The sequence below is a fragment of the Rhinopithecus bieti genome, unplaced genomic scaffold (genome assembly GCF_001698545.2).
Source record: "Rhinopithecus bieti isolate Rb0 unplaced genomic scaffold, ASM169854v2 scaffold_6945, whole genome shotgun sequence".
NCBI classification, from domain to species: domain Eukaryota; kingdom Metazoa; phylum Chordata; class Mammalia; order Primates; family Cercopithecidae; genus Rhinopithecus; species Rhinopithecus bieti.
In genome coordinates this window covers 3832758-3855218 of record NW_016805531.1, presented here as the reverse complement: position 1 = coordinate 3855218, position 22461 = coordinate 3832758, and the positions used below count along the sequence as shown (strand labels likewise).

At 44.3% G+C, this 22461-nt stretch overlaps 1 protein-coding gene and 1 long non-coding RNA gene across 4 annotated transcripts in view; one reads left to right on the top strand and one right to left on the bottom strand.

The window, feature by feature from the left end:
• Window positions 1–22461, top strand: part of SQOR (sulfide quinone oxidoreductase) — a 61114-nt gene that overhangs the window by 8194 nt on the left and 30459 nt on the right. The window contains exons 1-3 of one of the 2 annotated variants that reach the window (XM_017872815.1): window positions 7075–7165; window positions 14616–14866; window positions 17656–17826. In XM_017872815.1, coding sequence (XP_017728304.1) covers window positions 14633–14866; window positions 17656–17826 — 405 coding nt within the window. In that variant the 5' untranslated portion in view covers window positions 7075–7165; window positions 14616–14632. Of the gene's footprint in view, window positions 1–7074; window positions 7166–14615; window positions 14867–17655; window positions 17827–22461 lie in introns of those variants that run through there. The other variant, XM_017872814.1, reaches the window with a different exon arrangement.
• Window positions 11369–14675, bottom strand: LOC108530120 (uncharacterized). 2 transcript variants are annotated; one of them, XR_001885762.1, is made up of 3 exons: window positions 14582–14675; window positions 13231–13314; window positions 11369–11530 (listed from the first exon to the last, which is right to left on the bottom strand). It is a non-coding gene; the product is annotated as an uncharacterized LOC108530120 (long non-coding RNA). The 2 variants fall into 2 exon arrangements; XR_001885761.1 differs by having other exon boundaries at window positions 14437–14609.

The following is a 22461-nucleotide window of genomic DNA, read 5'->3' as shown; positions in this document are numbered from 1 at the left end:
TGCCTGAATTTCTGAAACAGCCACTTAATGGATCTTCATATTCCTGGTCTTTCCTGTTATAACAGACAGACTCTTCTTACCCATCATTGACTCTGCAGTGCCTAGCACAATGCCTGGCATCTAGTAAACACTCAAAAATGCTGAACTCAACTGAATTGCTCCAATTCATCCTCTCAACTTCTCCTGGGGACTCTTTCTAAGTCTTTCTAAACCCAGCTTTATTAAGACCTTCCAAGGGCTCTCACTGCCATTAGTGGTAACCACAGGCTGAAATGCACACCAGGGCTGAGCAGGTAACAAATGAACAACATAGGCTGAGTGGGGCTGGAGTGAACTGAAACCTTGTGCAGGGTGGAGAAGACCAATGACTGCTCAGCTCCAGCCAAGAGTTTCCATGTGAGAATGTGGGCTTAGTGTTAGAGGCCAAGAATCTGGAATATTTTTGGTGACATCTCCGAATTTTTTAATGTTGATGCTGAATTCAAAATTCAAGAAAAGCACTGTGAGCCAAGCAAAACACGGCTCCGGCCTGCACTTGGCTTGCAGGTTGCTGCTTTGTGACCCCCTAGATCAAATTGCCATTGTCTGGGATTAAGCTCTCAGACCTAAACTTTAGTAACACATGCCTATCCAATTTTCTTTCTCCCTCTTCCCAGTGCGCTAGACTGCCCTCCTTTACATCCACAGTTAGGAGATTCTCATTGCAAGTGATTCTACTTTCAAAATCTTGAACCCAACTGTCCAAAAGTAGCCCAAACAGGTCCCTGCTCTAACTTCCCTTTTTCTGCTCATATAATTCCTTTTTCTTCAGCTGCCTAGATGTCAACTTTGGCTTTTTTTTTTTTTCTTCCAGAAACCTTTCCCACATCTCCTGAAATTTTTCTCTCTTCTCAGCCTCTATCTTATCTGAATCTTTATTTGCATTTCTAATGCTCATACCTGGACCACTCCAATAGTCTCCTAACTGTTTGTGAAAATCAGCCCGTGTCAAACTGGTTTTGTTTCTCCTCCAACAGCAGGGTTAATTTGTTCCAACACCAGAAGTTTCTCCTACTCAAAGCCGTTCCTTTGTGCGATCACTTTCCAGAACTTTGTTTTCCCATGTAAAGCCTCAAAGCTCTAGCTAAAAGAGTGGGAGGGGGCCAGGCCTGGAGAAATTGCTGTCTCTCAGCATGCATCCTTATATATAGTAGGCACTCAGTGAATACTTGTGGAAAATTTTTTTTTTTTTTTTTTTTTTTTTTTTGAGACAGAGTCTCTCTCTGTCGCCCAGGCTGGAGTGCTGTGGTGGGATCTTGGCTCACTGCAACTTCTGCCTCCCAGGTTCAGGCAATTCTTCTGCCTCAGCCTCCCAAGTAGCTGGGACTACAAGTGCGTGCCACCACGCCCGGCTAATTTTTTGTATTTTGAGTAGAGACAGAGTTTCACCGTGTTAGCCAGGATGGTCTCAATCTCCTGACCTCATGATCCACTTGCCTCAGCCTCCCAAAGTGTTGGGATTACAGGCGTGAGCCACCGTACCCGGCCTAGAAACATTCTTAAATAGCAGCAGAATTGTGACCATGCAGATTTCATGTAAGTCTGTTTCGTAAAGATGTACTTACATATTTAGCATAGCTAAACGTAAGTNGAACGATTCTTTTTTTTTTTTTTTTTTTTTTTTTTGAGACAGAGTCTCTCTCTGTCGCCCAGGCTGGAGTGCTGTGGTGGGATCTTGGCTCACTGCAACTTCTGCCTCCCAGGTTCAGGCAATTCTTCTGCCTCAGCCTCCCAAGTAGCTGGGACTACAAGTGCGTGCCACCACGCCCGGCTAATTTTTTGTATTTTGAGTAGAGACAGAGTTTCACCGTGTTAGCCAGGATGGTCTCAATCTCCTGACCTCATGATCCACTTGCCTCAGCCTCCCAAAGTGTTGGGATTACAGGCGTGAGCCACCGTACCCGGCCTAGAAACATTCTTAAATAGCAGCAGAATTGTGACCATGCAGATTTCATGTAAGTCTGTTTCGTAAAGATGTACTTACATATTTAGCATAGCTAAACGTAAGTAATTTAATCCTGTATCATTTGTGCAGGTAAAAATTCTCCTAAGAAAAATTTAGCTTAGATTATGTTTCCTGATTTTCACTTCTGCAAATTTAGCCACTGTGCGATTGAGACAAATTCAGTGTAGGTATAAACCTGAATTTGCACAGACTTATATGCTGCAGAAAACTTGTTTCTTACCTTCCTTTCTGAGCACTTCTGGTGGATGCCCTCCTTTATCAAGGTTAAATGGACAAAACAGATGTGATGATTTTTCTTGGTAGAGAAGGTATCTTAAGTTTCAATAGAATGGAGGATAGTATATGACAAAGGAAAGGAAGGCCACGTGCTGCTGCTTCTAGAGCGGTTACTGCATTAAAAACTCAAACTGTAACTATGTTATTTAGTTGCAAAAATTTAGCTCAATCACCCACATAATTGTAATATTCTTCGGTAATATGTAATTAAATTGCATTTTAGAGACGGCATCTTTTTTTTTTTTCCTTTTTAAGATGGAGTCTTGCTGTGTTGGCCAGGCTGGAGTGCAGTGGCGGGATCTTGGCTCACTGCAAGCTCTGCCTCCCGGGTTCAGGTGTGTCTCCTGACTCAGCCTCCTGAGTAGCTGGGGTTACAGGCACCCGCCATCTTGCCTGGCTAGTTTTTGTATTTTTTAGAGACAGGGTTTCACCATGTTGGCCAGGCTGGTCTTGAACTCCTGACCTCAAGTGATCGACCTGCCTTGCCATCCCAAAGTGCTGGGATTAGGAGAATTTTTATTAGAATTTTTACCTGCATGAGCCCCTGTGCCTGGCTTAAATTGCATTTTAAATGCCACCTGACAGTTTAGTGGATATGTGAGGAGAAGGAGCTGAGCAAAAATTTGTTAAACATGTAAAAGCTTCTATCTGATTGAATAGTTAGCACATGCATTTTAATCTAGATGTATTATAATGTACCTGGGATTTGTTTTAATCAAGTATGGTGAGGCCAACAGATCAGGAGGTGACTGCTATGAAGGAAGAAGCTCTTACTCACAGTTCCCTAGAAACAGGAGGCATAACACCCCACATGGGGCCATAGGGGAAAGCACCTGCCGTAGGTCAGGGGGCAGAAAAAGTGAGGGGAAAGAACAGGCGAAAGACAGTATTGGGAGGCGGGGAAAGGGCTGACCAGGTTTGAGATTGGCTAGTTTGAATAATTTTAGAGTGCTCCAGGGTGCATCAGCTGCCTGTGGTCATATTTGTCTGATGCCTGGCCCTGGAATAATCAGGGCAGAGGAAAATTGCCTCCTGGAGTGTAAAAGCCAGATAGAGGAGCTGGTTCAGAATATGGCTCTGGATTGGTTGGTTTACATATCAAAGGTGTGGTCATAGGCAAGTCAGGCAAGTCTTTTACCATCTCTCAGAATGAGTTAGTTGTGGGAGGGGCAGTCTCTCTGGGATTAGCAAGGCCCCCAAATGTCAAACCATAAAAAAAACACAGACAATGAAAAACAGAATTAATACAGCAGGACTCAGAATATTTACAGCAAGGGGAAACAGTCAGTTGCCTTCCTGGTTTCATGGAGTATCTAATGCAGTGCCATTGATATGTGCTGTAAATATTACTGGACACATTACTTGCATGTATTTCAGATTAAGATGAGATCACGCTAAGAATCTCGTTTATGGGCTGTTTGGCATTTTCTTGGCGCCCGAAGTTGTGCTAATCAGGTGACAGTAACAATTTCCTTTTTGAGATATTTCCAGATTTAGACCTACCTTCTTAGAGTTTAAGTCAGAGGGTATGATGGTTAATTTTATGTTCCGGTTTGACTAGGCTATGGGGTACCGAGAAACTTGGTGAAACGGTGTTCTGGGTGTGCCTGTGAGGGTGTTTCTGGATGAGAGTAACATTTGAATGGGTAGATTGGGCAAAGCAGATTGTCTTCCCCAATGTGGGCTGGCCTTACGCAATCAGCTGAAAGCCTGAATAGAACAAAAAGGCTCACATTCCCATGAATGAGGGACAGTCAGCCCTCCCTGCCTGGGTATCTTGGAGCTGGGACATCGGATGTTCTCCTGCCTTGAGACTCAACTGAAACATGGCTTGTCCTGTTGAGACTGAAACTGTACCATAGGCTCTCCCGGGTCTTCAGCTTGCTGACTACAGATCTGGGACTTAGCTTCCATAATCTTGTGAGTTTCCAGGAATGTCCTTCATGTAATAGGGAAATGATGATGTTTGCTTTGGTTGCCTCCCTTGTTCCTTTCACCTCCTCTAGTTAAATCTTGTTTTGACCCTTCATTGGCTGTGGGCGCAGGGAGTTTTCCCGTGTTCCAGGAGGTAGCCAGGTTGTAACTAACAAGCATTGCTATGCTTGTATTTCTGATAAATTTTCTAAAAGAGATCTCAGAACAAAGGGTCCTAACTCACCAAGGATCCAGGTATTTGTTGTGATTTACTTTCTTATTCAAAATACATATTAGATATTGTATCTAATTTTGTATTTGTAATTTTGGGTTATGAAACCCCAAATTTGAAGCCCCAAATTGTATAGGCTTCAATGCCCATAAAACCCAGATCTGCCCCTTCTTAGAAGCCTGTCCCTCTAGGAGACAGCATGTGGGGCCACCCAGGGATGCAGGACTCTTCTGTTCTGCCCCATTGCAGCAGAGGGGCCATCCCTGGAGTTGGAAGGTGCAGACTGGGAATTGCTCCCTCTCTGAATTGCTAGCTCCTGCTAATGCCTGCATTGCTGCTGCAAAGGATATTCAGAAAAGTTCCTCATCAGAAAAGAATTCATGCTAGCTCTGGCCCTGCTGCTGACGCAGTGTGTGAAACCCTTGAGTGACCTCGCCTCTTGGAACCTCAGTTTCCCCATTTGTAAAGTGATATCAATACTTCCAGTATGGGCTCCGGTTTGGGCCCTCTGAATTGTAAAGCTCTATGCACATGGGAGGATGTATGATTATAAGTTGTGTCGCTATTACTTGTGTTGCTAATATCTTGCTATTATTGAAATATGTCCAAACCTTAACATTTCAGTGACTAAAGAGCAAAATCAGTGTTCACTCTGACATACTGTTTTTTTGATTTTCCATTCATTCACTCATTTTAAGTTTTTATTGTGTAAACTTTCATCAAACATGTACAAAAATGACTGCCACAAGGAACTCCCCATATATATCCATCCACTGATTTCAAATTATTGCCAACTCATGGCCCATTTTGTTTCGTCGACACCCCTACCCACTTACACCTCCTAAAATATTTTCAAGCACATTCTGAGTCATTTCAGCTATAAGAATCTCAGTGTATATTTCTAAAAGATAAAGACTCTTAAAAAATTAAATCAGTACTATTATTGTACCTTGCCCTTCTCTGCCAAAAAACTTAATTTCCTTCTTTTCAGTTTATTTAGTAAGCTAAAATTTAATAACAGGGAGGCTGACGCAGATGAATCACCTGAGGCCAGGAGTTCGAACCAGCCTGGCCAACATGATGAAACTCTGTCTCTATTAAAAATATAAAAATTAGCTGGGTGTTGTGGTGCGTGCCTGTAATCCCAGCTACTCAGGAGGCTGAGACAGGAGAATTGCTTCAATCTGGGAGGAGGAGGTTGCAGTGAGCCGAGATCATGCCACTGCACTCCAGCCTGGGCAACAGAGTGAAACTCTGTTAGAAAAAAACAAAACAAAACATATATTCACTCTTATCTCCCACCTCACTCCATGGCATTCAACCAAGCTATTTTAACTTTTTTTTTTTGAGATAGAGTCTTGGTCTGTGGCCCAGGCTGGAGTGCAGTGAGGCAATCTCCACTCACTGCAACCTCCTCTTCCTGGATTCAAGTGATTCTCCTGCCTCAGCCTCCCTAGTAGCTAGGATTATAGGAGCACACCACCACGCCTGGCTAATTTTTGTATTTTTAGTAGAGATGGGGTTTCGCCCTGTTGCCCAGGCTGGTCTCAAACTCCTGAGCTCAAGCGATGCACCCGCCTCGGCCTCCCAAAGTGCTGGGATTATTTTATTTTCACTCAAATTTAAAGTAGCTTGGGCCAGGCCTGGTGGCTCAGGCCCGTCAATCGCAGCACTTTGGGAGGCCGAGGCGGGTGGATCTCTTGAGGCCAGGAGTTTGAGACTAGCCTGGCCAACATGGCGAAATCCTGTCTCTACTAAAAGTAGAAAAATTAGCTGGACTAAAAGTAGAAAAATTAGCTGGGCATGGTTGTGGGTGCCTGTAATCCCAGCTACTCCAGAGACTTGAGGCACCAGAATCGCTTAAGCCCAGGAGGTGGAGGCTGCAGTGAGTGGAGATCATGCTGCTGCACTCCAGCCTGGGCAACAGAGCGAGACTGTCTCAAAAACAAAATAAAATAATTTCAGCCAATAGGCATTTTTCCTGAATTATTAGTTTGAATTAAGTTCTGTTGCTTAGTCATGTGACCTTAGGCAAGTTCTCTATCTCTACTCAAACCCTCAATTTTATCATCTGTAAAATGGGAATTCTATTTATAAGGTTATGAGGAGTCTTTGAGACAGCACAAGTACAACTGGTAAACAAGAAATGTTAGTTATTATTTCGATGATAGTTTTTTTTTTTTGAGACGGAATCTTGCGCTGTTGCCAGACTGGAGTGCAGTGGTGCGATCTTGGCTCACTGCAACCTCCGCCTTCTGGATTCAAGCGATTCTCATGCTTCAGCTTTCCCAGTAGCTGGGATAACAGGCATGCGCCACCACATCCAGCTAATTTTCGTATTTTTAGGAGAGACAGGGTTTCACCATGTTGGCCAGGATGGTCTTGATCTCCTGACCTCATGGTCCGCCTGCCTTGGCCTCCCAAAGTACTGAGATTACAGGCATGAGCCACCACACCCGGCCAAAATAGGTTATTTTCCTACCAAATCCTGTCTTCTGGATGTGAAATAAGAAAATATTTGGTTAAGAGGTGTAAATAACTGATAATAGCATTAGGGCTGACTTAATTAATTAAATATGCCCAGAAAGCCCAGGTGGGAGGATTTAGTTAAGGAGGAGGAGGAGTTTTCCAGCAGTTCCTCCACCTGGGCACCAGGTGTAAGCCTGATCCGTGCTGTGTACACAGTGCTCGCTGGTGCCCTGAGACTGGAAGCTACAGATCCAGACCGACAGCTCACAGTAAGCTTGGCCCGGGTCTGGCGGGAGGAACAGGGTAGGCGACAAGAGCTGGAGCCTGTTTGTTGTCTGTTTTCCTCTTTGATTTTGGAAGTGTTCTGCAAAGCGATCTGTTAAAGGTTGACCCTGTGGTTATTGAAACCCAAAGCAGAGTGGGCCCAGCCTGGCCTAGGCTTGAGAGGAGACAATTGTAAGTCAGAGACCCACTGTGTCCTCAAAAGCAAAAATAGCTGAAGGGTTGATGACAATCCTTGGCTTGGTGGATCTTTCATTAAGAATGCTCTGAGTACTTCTTACTTAGCGAGCAGCTCTGTTTGAACTCTGCCAGGTGCCCTGGCTGCTCACAAACCATGTCATGTGACATAAGATTAGGAAACTTTTGACACAGGCAGTCTGTATTGCTTGTCCAGGAAGGGCTGTAGTGGAAAGGTATGAAGTCCCAAAGACTTGTCCAGACCAGGTGTGGAACCAGGAGCCAGTGATGGAAGTAGGGGATGCCCAGTCAGCTGTCTTATCTTTCAATCAACAGGGACTTTACTTTTCCAGTTAGACTGCGGTTGTATCAAAGCATTCATTCCGATTCTTTGAAGGAGGGATGCAATCAATTTAGAATTAATAGAGGAATATTAATCTAACTTAAAAGCAAAATACTATTTGATTATAAAATATATATTGCATGTGCCGTTTGGTACATGAAAGTTAAATTTACTTTATTTATTGATTTTTTTCTTTTTCTTTCTTTCTTTCTTTTTTTTTGAGACAGTCTCATTCTGTTGCCCAGGCTGGAGTGCAGTGGCATGATCTCGGCTCACTGGAACCCCTGCCTCCTGGGTTTAAGCAATTCTTGTGCCTCAGCCTCTCAAGCAGCTGCGATTACAAGTGTGCGCCACCACGCCTGGCTCATTTTTGTATTTTTAGTAGAGAGGGGGTTTCGATATGTTGGCCAGGCTAGTCTTAAATTCTTGACCTCAAGTGATCTGCCCACCTTGGCCTCCTGAAGTGCTGGGATTACAGGCATGAGCCACCACGTCCGGCCGGTAGTTAATTCTTATTTCTTAAAAAAGTTAAGTGTTTCAGGCTATCTTCTGAGGAGACTAAGAAATCATATCAGATTTATGCTCCTTGCTGACAGAAGTTTTCAGTTTTCTATTTTTTTTCTGCTGACTTTAGGGTCCAGTTTGGTCTTCTTCTTCTTCTTTTTTTTTTTGTTTTTTTTTGAGACAGAGTCCCACTCTGTTGCCCAGGCTGGAGTGCAGCAGTGTGATCTCAGCTCACAGTCACCTCCGCCTTCCGGGTTCTAGCAATTCTTGTACCTCAGCTTTCAGAGTAGCTGGGATTACAGGCGCGGGCAACCATGTCCCCCAGGTCCAGCTAATTTTTTCTAATTTTTGAAGAGACCAGTTTTCACCACATTGGCCAGGCTGTTCTGAAAGTCCTGATCTTAAGTGACCCACCCACTTCAGCCTCCCTAAAGTGTTGGGATTATAGGCGTAAGCCTCCCTTTTTTTTTTTTTTTTTTGCCTTCTGGTTAAGATTGTGTGGCTGGCCGGGCAGGGTGGCTCACACCTGTAATCCCAGCATTTTCGGAGGCCGAGGCAGGTAGATTACTTGAGGTCAGGAGTTCAAGACCAGTCTGGCCAAATGGTGAAACCCCATCTCTACTAATAATACAAACTTAGCTGGGTGTGGTGGCAGGCACCTGTAATCCCAGCTACTCCTGGCTGCCGAGGCAGGAGAATCGCTTGAACTCGGGAGGTGGAGGTTGCAGTGAGCCGAGATCCAGCCTGGGCGACAGAGCAAGATTCCGCCTCAAAAAAAAAAAAAAAAAAAAAAAGAAAGAAAGATTGTGTGGCTGTTACTTCCTTCAACTGTTTCTTTCTCTGCTTGTTACTATAGACTTACTTTAGGTCAATGTCAGTAATTCCTGTTGGTTCCTAAGTGATGTTTTCTGATGCCACTTCTAATATCAAATATGTTATCTTTTTCAATACCAATCAGTACCAACTAGGTGCCCAGTAATTCAATTCAGTTGTGACATTAGCTTCCAGAGTTAGTGGAGGCCCCATAGTTTAAAGCTCAGTCCTGCAAGACTGCCCTCACTTCAGATGCCAGCCAGGCAGGGCATCTGCTGCTGGCCCCAAGGGGACCCGCACCTGTGTCTGGCCAACTACAAATTCCAAGGCTCCCATGATCCATCCTCCTCAGGTTCGATAAACAGCTAGAACTACTCAAAGAACTCAGGGGAACACTCTACCTCGGTTTACTGGTTTAGTAGAAGGGATACAGCTCAGGAATTGCCATATGGAAGAGACATACAGGGCAAGGTAGCAGGGTGGTGCAGAGCTTCCAGGCCCTCTCTGGTCATACCACCATCCAGCACATCAGTGAGTTCACCAACCTGGAAGCTCTTGTCTTATTGTTGAAGAGCTTTTATAGAGCTCAGTTTCCAGCCCCACTCCCCTTCCCAAGGTTGGAGGTGGGACTGAGAGTTCCAGCCCTCTAATCACAGTCACAAGTTTGGTTTTTCTGGTGACCAGCCCCATCCTGAAGCCATCTAGGGATCCCACCTTGAGTCACCTTACTAGCATAAACTCAGGGACTCATTATGAAAAACAAATGACACTTCCATCACTCAGGTAATCCCAAGGGTTTTAGGAACTTTGAGCTAGGAGCCAGGAACAAAGAAAGAATATGTTTTATATTACACCATGGTTTAAAAGTGGCATTTAGGCTGGGTGGGGTGGTTTATGCCTGTAATCCAGCACTTTGGGACGGCGAGGTGGGCAGATTACATGAGGCCAGCCTGGCTAAAATGGTGAAACCCCATGTCTACTAAAAATACAAAAAATTAGCTGGGCATGGGGGCGCGTGCCTGTAATCCCAGCTACTCAGGAGGCTGAGACAGGAAAATCGCTTGAACTCGGGAAGTGGAGGTTGCAGTGAGCTGAGATCTCCTCACTGCCCTCCAGCCTGGGTGACAGAGCCAGACTCAAAAAAGAAAAAAAAAAAAAAAAAAGAAATGGCATTAAAAAATTATGATTCTTGCCCTGGTTTGTTTCTTTGACATTGCATCATGCTCCACCTTCTCCACAGGCAGGGCTGGATTATGGTTCTGGGTTTTCTGATTTGGAAGTTTAGGTGAAGTTACATTGTTAGAATTAGAGAGTAATTGAGATTTTTCGGCATTTTGAAACTTGGACATTCCCTCTAACATATTCTTTTGTGTTTTTGAAGTTGTTGCTTATAGTTTGAAAGTGAAATTTGACTGCAAAGGCCAGGACATTCTACTATGTGACTGTCAATGATGTCAATAAAACTGGTTCAGAGGACTTTTTGTTTATAAATACTGAATCCAGGAATAGGCTATGGATAATTAATGAAATAAAGCAGAAGTAGCCTTCTTGGCTGAGTGAGAGAAATATTTGTGTACATTTTCAAGAGAGGAACCATGAGGTGTTAGCCTGGAAGGGAGCTAGTGAAGTGGCTACGTTGACTGGGGTGTATACCCATGACTTATTGTCTTGCGCCAGGAAAATTTAGGACACGGACACACACAAGGAGTTTAGGAGTGGAGGTTTAATAGGCAGAAGAAAAGAGAAAGAAAAACAACTCTATTGAGAGAGAGGGGTCTTCTGAGTGGAAGGACCTGGCTGGTGGTGGATGTATCAGATTTTACAGTCAGGTTGGTGGAGGCCGTGTCTGATTTAATAGGGCTCACAGATTGGTTTGATCAGGTGTGATGTTTACATAGTGCGTCAGGAAGGCTGGCCTCCGCACCCTAATCTTATTATGCAAATGAACATTCCCCTTAGTTGGGGCCATCTTATCTGCTCCTTACTGTACACATGGCTGACAGAGGGAAAATGGAGCCGCCATCTTGAACATGATTGGCACAATTGCCAGCATCTATGTCTGCATCTCGATTTTACAGGCTGCTCTTTGTTAGACAGGAAAATGACTTGGGGCTGCTTTTCATTAAAATGAAAACCTTACCGAGGACTTCCATACCCTCACTATCTGCCTGAATAATTTTTTCTCAACTCTTGTACCACTAGGAGGCCAAACAACCTCAGACGGGGTGGCTGGAAATCAGAAACTGAGCCAGGCCTCCTCCTGCCCCTGCCCTGTGGGGTTCTTTCTATGGGGCTTTTTCCATGGGGATAGATATAGTGTCAGGACCATGAAAACATGATTTTTATTTTCTGGAAAGTGAGAAGTTTTGCGCTGTGATTCTATCATTCTGTGGACATTTAGAAAGAAAGGCAGGATGTGATGACTGGGTATGCACCATGAAATATCTTCTTCCTTCCGTATGAAACATCCATGTCTTACTTGGTGATTTCTTCTTCTCTTCAATCTAGAAAAAATCTGTTTGAGTAATTTAAGAAATTTTAAATGTATAATGTATTAAAGAAAATTTGAGAAAAGTACACACAAAGAAGAGGAAAAATAATTATAATCATATTAAAACCATTGCTAATATTTAGGTATCAGTACCTTGAAAAATGGTTTCCCTTTTCTGGGAAGTTGTAGAAAGTATACCCCTTTTTTTTTTTTTCCCATTTAACATTATCACACAAGCATTGTTTTGTTGCTGTTGAGACATATTGTTCTAAAGGTCATAGAGATAGTACGGTGTAGTGGTTTAAAGTAGAGGCTCTGACACAAAAATACCTGGGTACAAATCACAGTCCACCCATGGGCTGTATAACCTTGACAGTCACTTAACTGCTATCTGCCTTAGTTTTACCATCTGTTAAATGGGAATGATAGTGGTAGCCAACTCACAAGTTAAATGCTTATGTAGTGGACTTAGTAAATGTTAATTATCATCTAAAGAAAGATTTTATTAATATTAATTTTATTTATTTATTTTGAGACAAGGTCTCCCTCTGTCCCCAGGCTGGAGTGCAGTGGTGAAATCACAGATCACTGTGGCCTTGACCTCCTGGGCTTGAGTGATCCATCCACTTCAGCCTCTCTAGTAGCTGGATGCACCAATATGCCTGGCTAATTTTTTTTTTTTTTTAAATAGAGATGGGGTTTCCCTATGTTTTCCATGCTGGTCTCAAACTCCTGGGTGATCCCCCACTCTCAGCCTCCTAAAGTGCTGGGGTTACAGGTGTGAGCCACCATGCCCAGCCAATATTAATGTATGTGTATAGTAGAGACTTTTATAAAATACGTAAAAGCTGAAGAAATCAAAATCACTCATTATTCTAAAACCCAGAGAAAACCACTTACCAGTTTTAAGATTTTGGCTTTGTTTTTTCTGATACATTTTCTCTTACATAGTTGAGAGAATACTGCATTTCTAATTTGTTTCCTGATCATGATGTAAACATTATATATATATATATGTGAAGAGAGAGAGAGAGACAGACAGAGTCTCACTCTGTCACCCAGGTTGGAGTGCAGTAGCACGATCTCTCAGCTCATTGCAACCTCTGCCTCCTGGGTTCAAGCAATTCTCATGGCTCAGCCTCCCTAGTAGCTGGGATTACAGGTGCACACCACCACGCCTGGCTAAAAAATTTTGTATTTTTACTAGAGACAGGGTTTCACCATATTGGCCAGGGTGGTCTTGAACTGCTGACCTCGGGTGATCCACCTGCCTTGGCCTCCCAAAGTGCTGGGATTACAGGTGTGAACCACCACACCTGGCCTACGTAATTTTTATGAACATAATTTTAAAAGACTACAGAAATCATCTTGGGTTCCATGTTTTAGTTAACCCTTCCCCAGTGTTTTGATATTTGGATTGCTCTCTATCCCCATATTAAAGTGGTGTCCTGAGCCTTTCCTGGCCTGTGTGGAGACTGCAGTTTTTTTTTCTGTCCCCAGGACATAATTAGCCCTAATCCACAAGCCAATTAGCAGAGGGGTGACCAGATTATGAATACATTTGTGAAAAACATCTTTGTAGTGGTTTTTCTTCTTCAGTATTAGAGGTTATTTCCTTAGATTAGATTCCTAGAAATGGAAATGCAGGGTCAAAGCGTAAGTTTCCAGAAGGGTTGTATTGACTCTAGACTCTTGGAAACACTGTATGTGCCTGTTCTACTTACCGTGGGCCTCCAAGTCCCCTTCGTACAGCTCTAGGTTGCTTCTCAGATCTGAAATACTGGAGAAGTTGTTGGGGCACCAAAACTCTGGAATAAAGTTAATCTTAACAGCCCCTCGGCTCCTCTTTCCCATTCCCTATTATTTTTCCGCCTCTCCAAGGCCTTTCTTTTTATAGCCCCTTTGCCCTCTCAGCTTTCTCTAATCCCCTTGTGCAGATTTCCTCTTCTCCAGTCGGGAGGGGGAAAATGATATAATGAAGTCATTTCATTAAGAAGTTAGTAACCTTAGCAGCTGTAAGTGTTAATCCCCAGCTGGACACTTGCATTTTAATAAAGGGTTCTTGGAGCAGTGTTGAACCCTAAGCATTGGACTTGACGGTAGGATTTGGGGCACTGTCATACCCAGGGAGGGAGATATGAGTCGGGATCACTCAAGGTTTACAAGTGGATGGGGTCCTGGCTGTCAGGCCAGCTTTGTGCGTGGGGTGAAGCAAAGGTCAGTCTCTGAGAAGCCTTAATTTCCTCTCTGCCAAAGCACTCACTGCTCAGAGTAGAAACAGGTTTTCTTAAAGGTAAAGTGAGTCTCTCGGAGGAACTGTTAAGGATAAATTGTTTACTGAATTGGATGTAATAAGAGACTGGTCAGCAGCATGTGCAGATTCCTTCAGTAAAATATAACTTTATGATACCACGTAGGGCTCCTTTTATGGCTTTCTGAAATCATCTGGCTGAAATTGCTAGAGGTGTGGAGGGCCTTCATTTGTGTGTCTGTAGCCAGTGATTTAATTACATTGTATTTCCCTGGGCAAGCAGAGCCAGGAGGCCTCCGGATGGGGGCTGCGGCCTTGATTGTCTTGGTGGGTACTCTGAGTTGCAGAAGGTGGGTTTCTTGCTGGATGGTTTCTGTTTCAGCAAGGTCTCAGGTGCTTTTTACTGCAAGGAATGTTGTAGGTCTCTAATTGTGGACTCGTATATCAGTTTTAATGGACTGAAAACCCAGAGAAAGCATTGGAGAGTGTACCTCAGTGGAGAATGGGCCAACAGCTGGATACAGCCAGATGGTGCCCTAGATCTTATGGATGGACAAGGATGGGCACAGACAGGTTATTAGGAAAGAAGTAAAGAATTGGGGAATTTGGTTCCAAGTCCTCGATAGCCTGAGCGTAGGAGGAAGGGGAGAAATGGAAAGTATAATCAATTGATAGCTACCAATTGGGTGCTCTCAGGAGGCCTTGGGACCATAGCCAGAGGGGAAAGTGGTCTTGAGAGATGATGGGGACCAGTGGGAGTGGGCCAGATGCTGGCCTCCGTTCCTCCTGGGAAGAAAACGCTTCAGTCCCATGATGGTTTCTACCTTGGCACTCATAGCTCTGTCTCTTCCCTTCCAGACTGATCCTGCCTGAAGATGGTGCCACTGGTGGCTGTGGTATTGGGGTCCCGTGCCCAGCTCTTTGCCTGCCTGCTCAGGCTGGGCACTCAGCAGGCCGGCCTCCTTCAGCTGCACACCGGGGCCAGCCATGCAGCCAGGAACCATTATGAGGTGCTGGTGCTGGGTGGGGGCAGTGGTGGGATCACCATGGCCGCTCGCATGAAGAGGAAAGTGGGTGCAGAGAATGTGGCCATTGTTGAGCCCAGTGAGGTAAGCCTCCCCCTTTGAGGGCCTGGGTGTGTGTGTACGTGTGTGTATATGTGTGTGTGTGAGTGTGTGTGTGTGTTCTGGGGTTGGGTATGACTATCAAGCAGTGGGTCTTCATGTGTCCAGGCTAGGGCTTCTCCTGGGCACAGAAAGCAGCCTATCCAAAAGGACTGGGAGGAAGTGGAGGGAAAGAGAGAGAGGACAGATCTCTTGGCTTTTACTGTTCTCCTCTGTATTAGTTTCTTAGGGCTGCCATAACTAATTACTACAAATTGGGTAGCTTAAAACAACAAACGTCTATTCCCTCACAGTTCTGGAGGCTAGAAGCCTGAAACCAAGCTATGGGCAAGGCCATGCTCCCCTGCAGCCTGGGTGAGAGGGATGGGCAGGCGGCTTTGTCTCATGCCTCTCTCCCAGCTTCTGGTGATTACCCTGAAATCCTTGCCACTCCCTGGCTTGCAGTTGTACCACTCCGTTCTCTGCTTCCATCTTCACAGAATGTTCTCTGTGTGTTTCTGTGTCCCTGTGTCTTTACATGACCCTCTTAGAAATCCAAAGTCGTTGGATTTATGGCACACTCTTCAAGAATGACCTCATCTTACTTTGATTACATTTGCAAAGACCCTATTTCCAAATAAGGTCACATTCCCAGGTACTGGGGTTAGAACGTCAACATCCTTCTTTGAGAGAGACACAATTCAACCCACGACACTCTCCCAATGCCAACCTCCTGCCCAGAGGAAAATCAATGGCCACTGCACCTTCTTATCCGTTCCCGTCTGGAGAAGTGATGATGCGCTGGGGGGCAGGGAGGCCTCTGGAAAGCTGTCAGTGGGCTTAGAAACTTAAATGCAAGGGCAGATTATAAGGGAGAAAAGGTAGCTGACACTAGGAGGGAAGACTGAGTAAGGCACTGTCTCGCAAAAAACATATTAAGATTGTCCAAAAGCTTCAGAAAAATATTCAAGATTTTTGGTGGTTTGCCTAATGTTTCCTGTGGAATTAGGCATGTACCGGTTGGGAGCTGTATCTTTGGGAGAAAAAAGCAAAATGGATCAGGTGCCTGTTTCAGGGGGAGGACAGGACAAGGAAGACATACTCCTTTTCAAGATTTGTCCCATTCAAGGGAATGATGTTACCTAGGGCCATGATTTGGGAGGAAACTAGGGGGCAGTTTCTATCATTTTCCTTTGTAAAGTGGCATCTCTTCAATTCGGGAATCTTACTTTAAATGACAGTAGTCTGCGAGCTGTGTCAGGTGGCCACTCTTTCTGGTGTATGTTGTATTTTAGCTAATGCATGGGTGGGTCTCCCAGTCGGGCTTCTCTTTGTAAGGAGACTGGCTCTTCTGGGACCTGGGCACAATTCAGGTGGCCAGAATCAAGTTTGTCTTGCCCTGTGAGAAAGTACAGGGCAGGAATTTCTGGAAGGAGTTGCCAGAGCCACAGGCTTGGTACTTTCCCTGCTGAGTCTGGTTTAGTGATAGCTGGAGCTGATGTTCATAGTCTAAAAATAAAATCTGAGCTTGTATTTTTGCTCCTCTTACTGTTCAAGATGGACTGGCCATTGATGAGCTCTCTTAAATGGAGACCACTGTCTTCCTCCTCTTGGATCACATTATTGGTTGTAGGGAGACTGCAGAGTCATTCCTGGTGTCCTCTTCACCTCTCTGTGGGTTTTGGCAGTGCTGGCCCGCCACTTTGAGGCATTTTGGCAATATTGAGAGCTCTTGGTCCGCAGTCTACTCTAAGTGGATTGGAATTCTTAGAGGCCATTATACAAATCTGCCCTTTGCCCCTATGTCCAGAACTTTCACAACTAACTTAGATCAAGAATGGACTATCTGTTGCCAGGCACAGTGGTTCATCCTGTAATCCCAGCACTTTGGGAGGCTGAGGCAGGCAGATCACCTGAGGTCAGGAGTTCAAGACCAGCCTAGGTAACCTGGTGAAACCCTATTTCTGCTAAAAATGCAAAAATTAGCCAGGTGTGGTGGCACATGCCTGTAGTCCCAGCTACTCGGAAGGCTGAAGCAGAAGCATCACCTGAACCCAGGAGGTGGAGGTTGCAGTGAGCCGAGATCATGCCACTGCACTCCAGCCTGGGTGATTGGGTGAGATTGTCTAAAAAAAAAAAAAAAAAAAAAAGAATGGACCATCTGAAGCAAGAAAACTCCAGAAGATAGTGAAAGTTTGGGCATGCATTGCATTGTGGAGTAGGATCTGGTACTTACTGTCTTTGGGTGTACAGTCTCTGAAGGTCTGAGAAAGTAGAAGAAAGGCTGATCAGGAAACACAGCCCTCACTGGGCTTGGGAGACACAGCTGGAAGTGAATGAAGTTTAGAGGACCCCTGGAAGTGGCTGTAAACTTTCCAGACTTACCTCTGTCTTCACATGCTCCTGAGGGACCATATTTAGGCTACTGGGCTTAATTTTTAAAATATTTGTTCATATGAAGTATCCATAATATGTGTGTAGATACGCATGTGTATATAACATGTACGTATTAAACACCAAATCAACTTTCAGCAATAAATAATGCAGTGGTCACTAAAGATAGTTTATAGCTTTTTCGACAATCTTGGAAGAATTCTTGTGTTGAGTGACTGTCCTTCAGAACTTACCATAATAGGAGACACATAATAGAGGGAGCTAATTTTGTGGAGACCTTTCCATATGATGCTCTAAGAGTCAGGAGGGAGTAACTGAGGGAATCTAGCTCATACTGTTAGCTATGACCCCTTTTGATCAGTGTCAAACTGCAATAAATTTTCAAATACTTTGTTTCTTAGAGACATTTCTACCAGCCAATCTGGACACTGGTGGGTGCTGGTGCCAAACAATTGTCCTCATCAGGTCGTCCCATGGCGAGTGTGATTCCATCTGGTGTGGAATGGATCAAAGCTAGAGTGACTGAGCTGAACCCAGACAAGAACTGCATTCACACAGACAATGATGAGCAGGTAACCACTGGGGCCTTTGGATTTTTTGTTAATCTGATGGCTTGTATTAATACACAACCATCTTAAACTGGATAGCTTTGTGTTGAAAGAGCAGTATATATGCATGAGTGTGCATGAATGTATGTGTGTTGAATACTGCACAAGATGGCAGGGTATATGGTAAGTGGAGGATATATGGAAGGACTGAGTGATATTGAGTTAATAAACAACTAAGGTAAGTATTTGTTGAACACCCACCGTGCACCCTATTGCTTAGTATAGTATCTTGCACCTGAATGTTTATCAAACCATTTGTTTATATGTTGCTACGTGTTAAAATAGCAAGCACCTTCCTCTTTCTCTTTTTCTGAAGCAGTCAGATTTTCTACCTGACGCCTAGCCTCCCAGAGCAATAGGATACTGGAAAGTATCCATCCAGCCACCCTAGGGGGCGCTCTGCCAGAACTGTAGGGGAATCCTGTGACTCTGAGGTTCATGCCAGCGCTAAGGAGAATTGTTGCTGCAGCTTGAGGCTCATTACTGCTCAGCACCTTTTAGAAGTCACCCACTCTCACCACTCAGGGGTCAAAGCTTTTCAGCAGTGGCTGCCCCATGTTTAACTGAGGTGATAAGAGCAGGATGGTGGAAGGCCTGCTCAGAAGCCATCCACAGCTTTCTTTCCCCCACCTGCTGCTGAGCCAGGACAGGGGCAGGCAGTGCAGCCACCGTGCTCTGACCTGTTCCAGGCTCCTGTGGTTTTGGGGCTCCCAGAGTGTTATTGGTCTTAATCCTCTGCCTCTTCCCCCTTCAACTGGAGACTCCAGCATTTTCACAGAATTGTAGAATCAGAGTTGGTGAGGATCCTAACATGTTTTCAAGTCCAACCCTTCCCTCCAACAGAGATTCATCTGCTGAGGCATTCTTTTTTTTTGAGACAGGGTCTCACTTTGTCGCCCAGGCTGGTGTGCAGTGGCACAATCTTGGCTCATTGCAACCTCCACCTCCTGGGTTCAAGTGATTCTCCCACCTCTGCCTCCCCCATAGCTCGGATTACAGGCTTGTGTCACCATGCCCAGATAATTTTTGTACTTTTTGGTAGAGATGGGTTTTACCGTGTTGGCCAGGCTGGCTTGAACTCCTGACCTCAAGCGATACATCTGCCTCAGTCTCCCAATGTGTTGGGATTATAGGGGTGAGCCATCGCACCTGGCCTGCTGAGGCATTCTTAAGCCTTTTTTAGGTATGGATCTTTCTGGGTACCAGACGAAAGCCCTCTCTAGAAAAATGCACCTATGTACCAGATTTTGCATTTTCTTTTAGGGAGTTCAGAGACTTTCTGTAGCTTTTCCCTGGACCCAGATCAAGAGAATCTACTTTGGCCGAGCATGGTGGTTCACACCTGTAATCCCAACACCTTGGGAAACTGAGGTAGGAAGATCACTTGAGCCCACGAGGTGGCGGCCAGCCTGGGCAACATAGTGAGACCCTGTCACTAAAAAAAAAAAAAGAAAAAATTTAAGAAATTAGCTAGGTGTGGTGGTGTGTGCCTGTGTTTCTGGCTACTTGCAAGGCTAAGATGGGAGGATCACTTGAGCCCAGGAGTTCAAGGCTGTGGTGAGCCGTGATTGCGCCACTGCACTCCATCTTGAGTGACAGAGCTGTCTCCAAAAAAGAAAAAAAACAACAACACAAAAACAAAAAAAAGAGTACCTGCCATATAGCATTTATGATCCCTGGCTTTCTGGCCTCCATTCATTCATTCATTCTACAAATATTTATTAAGCATCTACTATAAGCCAGGTGCAGTTTTAGGTATTAAGGATACATGAGTGAACAAAAACAGACAAAAATTCTTACTGAACTGGATATTATATTCTAGTCAGTGAGAACATACAATCAACAATAGACTTATACACTATGTTAGAATATGATGGTTATTCATGGAAAAAATAGAGCTGATTTGGAGCTAATTGGTATTGGGGCACATGGAGGTGGGGGATTGAATTTAAAATAGGTTGGTATTTACATAGTCCATGGCCGAGGAGTTCTCTGATAAGTTAACTCTTCATTTTTTTAGACAGGTGGGTTATATGAAAGTTCTGTCTTTACTGAGCCAGAATCCACCTTCCTGTAACCTTTTTTTGTATTCTTTCTTGGACACCCAGGATGTTATTACTTTTAATACACTTAATACCTTTCTTAATACTTTTATTCCTTGTTTTGTCCTGTTGTGTATGAGAGAAGAATGTCTTCTGTCTTTTCAGTGGAGAAACCCTTCAGCTATTTGAAGATGGCTCTTACGTTTTATATAAATTTTCTCTTTAGGTAGATGTGTCCCCCCTGTCCTCATGTCCCTCAATTCTTCCTCACATTTCATGGTTTCCAGTCCCCCCAGCCCCCTCTTTATTCTGCTTTGAACACCATCTGGCTTGTTAGTGCCCCATGAAAGAGGTGCCTGGAAGAGAAGGCAACTTCCTAGAACAGCCTGGAATAGAGTGGAGCCATTCTCTCCCATGATCTCATGCTGCCTAAGTTAGCATTTGCCTTTTTCATGACAGTTACCATGGTGCTGGTTCATGCTGGGCTCGAGGTCGGTGCAAATTTCTGGGCCCTTTTCATACGACCCACAATCGAGTCAGGCTTCCCCCATCTGGAAAAAGTACAGTTGTTACTGATTTTACCTAAAGGCAGGAATGAATATATATAAGCAAATACCTATATGCATATATATTTATTTTAATTAAAAATTTTGTATATGGCTTTTACCCTGTTAGTAGTTCAGAACTTTTAAAATTTTTCTCAATGTCTCCAGAAGACCGGACTGAATTACAGTCAAGATTGTTCTCAATTCACAAGGTTGAGCTTGGTGGCTCTTTTACCTTGCTGGTCTCCTGCATACAGGGCCAGGAGACCTCTCTCATATCACATACAGCATCTCTTTGGTACAGCAGGGCCTGCCTCATTGTTCGGACCCCTTCGAGCTACAGTTTGGAGCCCTCTGTGGTTGGGTTCATGCTCATCTCAAGGAGCATGTACTTTACTCATCTCTTGGGAATGACAGGCACTAGTGTTCTCACTGCTGAGTCCTACCTATTACTCCTAAGGTTAGACACTTAGGAAAGCTGTAGTGTCTTGTTTTAGGGCTAGAGAGGTTGGTGCAATGTAGTGGGACTTTCTTCCAATATTTTATGAAGCAAAACTACTTCATATCCAGAAATCAGAAATACACTTGACATCTCATGTGAGAAATCATCCTGCTGGTTTTAGTTCATCCTCCCAGCCCATCTGGGTCCTTGGGATTTATGACTCTGTCACTCCATTAGCAATTTTTCCTGTTATTCACAGGTGGTTTCATATAAGTTCAAGGTTTTAATTCTGTAACATGTCACTAGAGAGCTTTTTTAGATTGCATAAAATTAGTCAGTATTCTTTAGCAAATATTATTCAATTGACCAAATCATTCCATTCTGTGCTTTTTTTTTTTTTTTTTTTTGAGATGGAGTCTCACTCTGTTGCCCAGGCTGGAGTGCAGTGCTGTGATCTTGGCTCACTGCAACCTCTGCCTCCAGGGTTCAAGTGATTTTCCTGCCCCAGCCTCCTGAGTAGCTGGGATTACAGGCGTGTGCCACCACGCCCAGCTAATTTTGGTGTTTTTAGTAGAGACAGGGTTTCGCCATGTTGGCTAGGCTGGTCTCAAACTCCTGACCTCAGATGATCTGCCCACATCGGCCTCCCAAAGTGTTGGGATTACAGGCTTGAGCCACTGTGCCCGGCCCATTCCATTCTTAGTTTATACTTTCCCACCTTATTGGTGAAAGACTGAGCTGAAGGCACTGTTGAAACCCAGACTCAGTGTGTCTCTGACTCTTCCCTGTTCCAGGGGTGTGTTTGTCTGAAACACATCTCAAGGCCCCATGTAGACTGGCCCTTGCTCCTTCTCCAGGCTTAACCCGGTTCTGTTCTCCCCTTGTTCCTACTCCTGCCATACTGGCTTCTTGTTTCCTCAAATGCCTCAGCCTTTTTCTTATCCCAGGACATTTGCACATGCTATTTCCACCTCTATCCCTAGCTATCTCCTACTCATCTTTAGCTTCGATATGACTCCTTCAGGCAAGCCTTCCTTGACTTCCCAGACTAGGTCAGGTTACCCCTTGATGTGCTATCACAGCATTCTGTGATTTAGTAATTATTTGTGTCATTATCTGGTAATGCCCATCTCATGCACTAGATGGAGTTCCTGAAGGGCAGGAAGTATATTTTTCTTGTCCATTGTTTTATGCCCAGGACCTAGCACAATATCTGGAACATAGAAGGTGCTCAGTAAATATTTGTGAGCAAATTGTGTCTGTTTCTTCATTTGTAAAATAGTAATAATAATAGTACTTAGATACCTTATGAAGTTGTTGTGAGTGTTAAGTGAATGAAACCATATGAAGCACTTAGAACAGCACCTTGCACAGAGCAAATGCTCGATAAATGTTGCTGTTATTTTTAAAAGAATACATGAAAAGGAAAAGGATTTATTTACTGAGTATCTACTATATGCCAGCAGTTCTTGATCGCTGATTGAAAGCAGCAGGCTTATCATCTGTGAACCTATGTTGGTGCTCGTTTTCCTCTCCTCTCCTCTCCTCTCCTCTCCTCTCCTCTCCTCTC